Source organism: Cynara cardunculus (assembly GCF_001531365.2).
Source record: "Cynara cardunculus var. scolymus isolate 2C chromosome LG 3, CcrdV1, whole genome shotgun sequence".
In the NCBI taxonomy this organism is placed as follows: domain Eukaryota; kingdom Viridiplantae; phylum Streptophyta; class Magnoliopsida; order Asterales; family Asteraceae; genus Cynara; species Cynara cardunculus.
In genome coordinates this window covers 32,336,317-32,342,352 of record NC_037530.1, presented here as the reverse complement: position 1 = coordinate 32,342,352, position 6,036 = coordinate 32,336,317, and the positions used below count along the sequence as shown (strand labels likewise).

Sequence of the window (6,036 nt, the reverse complement as noted above, 5' to 3'; positions counted from 1 at the left end):
GAGGAGATGTGGATGCATACATTGGAGGTGGGGGCGGAGGTGGAGGTGGAGGTGGAGGTGGAGAATATGGAGCTCCGTACACCGAAGGTGGGGGTGGAGGAGACGGGGCGCCATACCTTGGAGGTGGAGGTGGAGGTGGAGGAGGAGGTGGGGCGCTATATATTGGAGGTGGAGGTGGAGGTGGAGGTGGAGGTGGAGGCGGAGGTGGATGTGCAACTTGTTTAGGAGGCAAAGCTGGAGTAGCGAGGATTGCCATGCCATCTTTAACAGGTTTTCCAATTATAGAAGAATAGACAGGTGGTTGTTGTGGAGTAGCAGGCACAACCGCACAAGTATTGTAGATGTCGGATGACATAGGAGGTGGAGGTGGAGGTGGAGGTGGAGGTGGGGGCGGTGGAGGGGCCCTGCCTGTAGCTTGTACATGAATATCCCTATCAGTTGACGTCAACGGCATGGTGGCTGGCGTAGACAGTGAAGAGCTAGGCAAAGAAATTGGAGTGGGAGGAGGGGATGCTACTGGAGGCAGTGGTGTAACCTTTGGTGTTTTTCCTTCCAACTTGCTAACAGGGTCTTGCAAGGCACAAGAATCTAGAGACTTGCCAGAACGTCGAACAGATGAGGGAGGTGAAGGAATCTGCGGAATAGACGATTTCAAAGGAGAAGAGTCAGCCACTTGAACTGGTTGCACATCCAAGGATGGAGAAGAAGTATGTTTTCTTGATGCATTCTCTGCTTTATTTGTGGTACCTTCAAGGGACTTTTTCTCCCCTGATTGAAGATCCTTTGGTTGTGCTAGCACAGGAGGAGCACTATTATATCGTGAAGGCGGATATGACACATGTACGGAGTTGGTGTAAGATCCTTTATTAGGAGGGATCCACCGGGATACCACATTCGGTTTTGCAAGTCTTAGAGTTGTGGAAGTTTCTTGTGGCTTAGCTTTTTGCTTGGCAACACCATCAGGATTAAGTTTTGAATTGGCAGAATTTTTTCGAGTGATATTGCCACTCAACTTCTGCTGTGAATCATCTTTTCCTGACTTCTTCTCAGGACTCTCTTCTTTATCTTGTTTACCGTTTACCTCCTCTGACAAGCCATCCGCTTTTACTTCATGGGCATCTGTCTTATCAGGTTCATTGGCAACCGCCACTGTAAGCTTCAAACCACCATTTCTGAGGCTCAACTCGTTACCTTTTGCTGACTGGAGATTAGCATAAACCTTAGTTTCAGGTTTTTTGTTCCCTTCATCTGATTCATAGTCTTGGAATGCATCAGGTTCTGATTCTTCCTTGAAAACAATATCACCATTTTCAGCATTCAGCTTGTTGTCTTTAAGTAAAAGAGTATCAGGTTCTGCTTTGGCATCTTGCCCATCAACTGCATTGCTGAAGATCTCTTCTACCTCAAAGAACTCTTCAGGCGTAGGACTTTCTGTCTCATCCCCATCTTCAAATTCTCCTTCTTTGGTGATCATGGATGGTAGAGCATCAGCGTCCGAAAAAAGTACCTGACACATATATGAGTATGTATTCAACTTGTAGCACTTCTCAAATAAAGGCATTTATGGAATGAAAATAATTAAAGGTCTACCTCTGCCTTGAAGTTTCTGGGGATCTGGTCCCTTGCATCCCACATAATATCAACTTCATCCCGGCTCAACATAAGTACACTGCCTCTTACAAATGTTGTGTGGAACATTACTCTGAACATTATTTCCTCCCTCACATGATCCAAATGTATGCATTCAAGAACGACATCCCCTTGAACACGGTGATGAATATCTATTTTCACCAGTTCACACTCTTCCTGAAACCACAAGGCAGGAGATTATATTAGATAGCAAGTAGGATCTCTTTTGGTTTCAGAAAAGTAAGCTAAATAAATTTACCGCTTGATAGTAGCGAGCCTGTTTTTTGGTTTTTGAGGATGCAAATAAAAGCTTAGAGCTCCTGTTGGCTGTTGTTGAAGATGAATCCTGACCATATATACGAACTACAGGTCGACAACCCTTTTCACCATATACGGGAAGGACTCGAAGTATGATACAGTCCAAAGCTAGAGGTGTGTCTGAGGGTGGCCAATCTGAACCTAAATTTCTCCTGGATATGTACTGAAGATACCTCAACTGGGAAGGCTGTGGATTTAAAGGTGTTAAAAGATGAAGAAGCTCCCTAGGAGCTTGCTTGTATACCATTTCAAGAGTCTTCTGCTCACCATTATATTGCTTTCGGAACAAAAGAAGAGCTGCAAGCATAAAGGCAAGCACTGGCCACCCTCCCCTTTCACAGTGCATCAACAGCACATTCTGTTGGCCTGCTAGTGACAACCAGCTCTCACTAGATCGCAAAAAGTGATGGATCATCTCTAATGGTAACATTGGGTACCCTTCATATTGCCGAGGATACTCCATGACTGTCATATCGTATTGAGACAATATGTCAGAAATTTGGGTCCTCTTGTCACCTTCTCTAAAGTTAAAAACCATGAAAGAAGAATCAGGATAGTAATCCTGCAGTTCAGCTACAATGCCACCCATGTAGATCTTGTACTCATCTTCTTCCAGTACTTCAGTTGAGAAGCAGCAATCAAAAACTGCAAATGAAGGTGGAAAAAGAATAATATGACATTGATCAAGACAAATAACTTTATCAAGAACTGTTGTGGTGGTAAGTTCACTAGCCATTTCTATCAAAAACCACTGGGAAGTTACTTTCATCGACAAGGATAGAGTTAAAATGAGCTGGTAAACGTGAGGGTCATGCGGTCAAATAAAAGATTCTAGCATGTGTATGTCAGGATGATGTTTACATCAGTAACAAGTATACTTTGATGAACGCCCATGATAACTCTACAACCTCAAAGTATGTATTTGCATATTACAACGAAGACACTTGACATTTATCTCCTGAAAAATTAGATTTGGGTTACAGTTACAAGTATATTATAGTGTTAATGTTAACCTCAAAAGATGTAATCTCAGCTAAATAGATGTTTGTATTTCCAGGCTTCATTAACAAGTTTTTTTTTTGGGGGGGGGGGGGGGGGGAACGAACATGAAACTTGGCGTCCGTAACCACTTTCATGGGTCGACCTTTCAACATGATGTTCAGAATTTACACCTTTTTCCATTTAGTGATTTCCAATGATCTAAAAAATCAACATCCAAATGCTAGAACGAGTTATGAAGCTAGTTATCCATTTCTAGCTGCAGGCCAACTCCCACGATCCAGAAAACCTGATGTGCTCCATTTTCCTAACACTTTCCCATTAAATTCCCTCCGCTTACCAAAGGGCCTTTGGCCTAGCGGTATCGTAGCTCTTGGCCTTCTAGGAGGTCAGGGGTTCAAACCTCACCATAGGTGAGGAGGGTGTGTGAGTTTATTTGTTGCATTTGCCGTATATAAATATTATATACTTAAAAAAAAAATTCCCTCCGCTCAGATGTTACTTTTTCTCTATAGTGGCAAAAGAAAGTTCAAAATAAAAATATTATATAGGATCAAGGCAATCGGTATCAGCAAACTAAGTAGCAGAACAGCAGCACTGCCACTGCTTGGTTTTCCGTAACCGCACCACAGAATCATCAGAAACTCGTGTTTGAACCTCACTAAGACATCCTAAAATGTATACTCCCACTTTGCGACAACTAATGTAGTTTTAGAAGATGGCAAATTCTTGGCCACCAATATACTAAAGCTTCGGTTTTTCTTACAATACTGTCTCTAAATATAAATGTTTCAAATTTCACTGATCTGGCACTCTTCATTTAGGGATACGGAAGCCCTAATTGGACTTCTATGCAAAGTTAGTCATAGCATAATGAATTTAATATCGAGTTTCAGTCCCATTCTGTTATCACTAGCCAGAAATACCCAAGTTCAGGTAACAACATGCCAAAATTCAAATAGCCAAAACTCTGATGCTACATTATTCCATAGTCAATGTGTCGAATCTGCATCACGGCTTTCTTAATAATTTAAGCGTAAATATCACTGTGGATTTAGTTGTGAGTCTTAACCCCAAATTTCATGTCTAAACCTCGTCAACAATTTCGCAGAGCTAAAAGAACTTAACAACAGACGGGTGACAGCTAAAATGGTGGATGAATTAAGGAACAGTCAAAAGGATTCACCCGAAATAATAGGAGAAGAATTTGAGAGTACAATTCAAAGAAATAATAAGGCAATGACGAGTTCAACCCAGAAGAAAGGGGAAATTTTAGAGAATTTAGAATAAAAGCTTAGAATCTTGAAAAAATTTAGCAGGTGATCTACCTCCCGAGATTCTTTCAAGATAAGCGAAACTTGAGGGGTGCTTAAATACATACCGTAAACCCTCTCGGAGATCTCAAGGAGGCGATCCGGCGGCTTACGATAAAAGAAGCGTTTGAACAGCGCCATCTAATGGCGCTGTTACACTCCCGACCGGATCCAAAACGTTGATCCCTGTATTGTCACCCAAAAATGTTGACTATATAATACCCAGATCGATCTCGCAGTCCTCCAATTCCAAATTCTAAGATACACCCACCAATTAATTAATACCAATCTGATGAAGAAAGCTGTTGAATCCAAACTTGAGCTGAAAATTTGGATCCCCAATATATGATATGATGATACAAGCTTTAAAGATGAGGTGGGGTAGTACCAGAAACACCAACTACGTAATCTGGGTCAGCAAACTAGAGAGAGATTGTGTAAAGTTAATGGAGTAAAGATAAGTCTTTTATTGGAGATAGGGTTTGTGGGAAGTTATAGGTAAGGAAATGGCGATCGAAACCTGAGGAGCAGCCATGTGGGTTTTTCTGGTCATTTGATGATTTTAGAAATCACATGGGGGAGTGTTGAAAAAGGAAAGAAGAATCGTAGACCCGACCCTTTCGACCAAATGTATGAATGAATGAATCCCTGAGATGCAAATCACATACACGTGGAAGATTACGCAGAGAGATTCAAGGGTTTGGAGAAACAAAGATGAAAGAGATTAACGAAGTTGGAGTATTTTGTTGTCAAAAGATGTGATCTTTGCCTTCTTCCGGCCTCAGGACTTGGACCCTTTCTTTTATTTAATTCAGGTTTCTTTCTACTTCTATGCCATTTTGTTTATATTTCATAACATATTATGGTTTTTTGGTTACATTTTTTTTGTTTTTTTGAAAAATATAAAATAATTTTTATTTTATTTTTAAATCATAATCTTTTTTAGATTTTGTAATTGATTAGGCATTACAAGTATAAGAGTTTAATGATTTTGTATTAAAATTAAAAAGAAAATGTTTATTGCTTATTAAATGATTTTATGTTTAAGTTATAACGATAAAAATTTGGATAAAACATATGTATGAAACGTTTGCAGTCTTACTAGATCGTTCTTTGTATTGTTACCATCAATAAAATACACATTCTCGACTGATTTGGTACTGCGGCGTGAGAATCATGCAATGTATCAGTGAAATTCGCTTTGGAGAAAATGAGATTTGTTGTTTTCGGTAACACATCATCCTCAACTGTAGAAAAGACAATAGCAAGTTCTTCCCACTCTTCAATGCAAAACTGAACACGAGAGAAAATACTCTTCCTTGAAGGAGTAAAGGGATCGTTCAAGTTGTTGACATTGTCTGCTCGACCTAGTTAAAAACGGGGCAAGACATTTGAGATAGTTGGGCATCCAGATCTTGAAGGTGCACCATTGAAGCTCCATATGATGCCTACCCCTGAATCAAGTTGATAATTCAATTTGCAAGTAACCACATCAAACTTGTACAAAGTTATGAGAAGACCTTTGCTTCAAATATACAAAAGTGGCAAGGCAGTCTTTTAAGAGTGATAAACTTTCATTAAGGGGCTGTTTGGCAGTTGCTGAATGGTTTGGTGCAGAATAGTTAAGTGGTCAGAATGATTAAGAGGGCCAGAATGGTTAAGTACTGAATGAAATAATGTTGTTTGGTAATTATTCTCTGAATGATAATAAATTACCATTTTAACCCTCATTCACATTAGGGATGCCTTTGTATGACCTAAATTAACAACTGGCAGC

At 40.2% G+C, this 6,036-nt stretch overlaps 1 protein-coding gene across 1 annotated transcript in view; it reads right to left on the bottom strand.

Annotated features, from left to right (window-relative positions):
• The window catches only part of LOC112509164 (formin-like protein 20), a 19,858-nt gene extending 14,886 nt beyond the window's left edge, over window positions 1-4,972 (bottom strand). Inside the window, exons 1-4 of the mRNA XM_025114021.1 lie at window positions 4,328-4,972; window positions 1,889-2,592; window positions 1,591-1,806; window positions 17-1,507 (exon numbers count right to left, since the gene is read on the bottom strand). Coding sequence (XP_024969789.1) covers window positions 17-1,507; window positions 1,591-1,806; window positions 1,889-2,592; window positions 4,328-4,400 — 2,484 coding nt within the window. The 5' untranslated portion in view covers window positions 4,401-4,972. The remainder of the gene's footprint in view (window positions 1-16; window positions 1,508-1,590; window positions 1,807-1,888; window positions 2,593-4,327) is intronic.
• Between the last annotated feature and the right edge of the window lie 1,064 nt (window positions 4,973-6,036).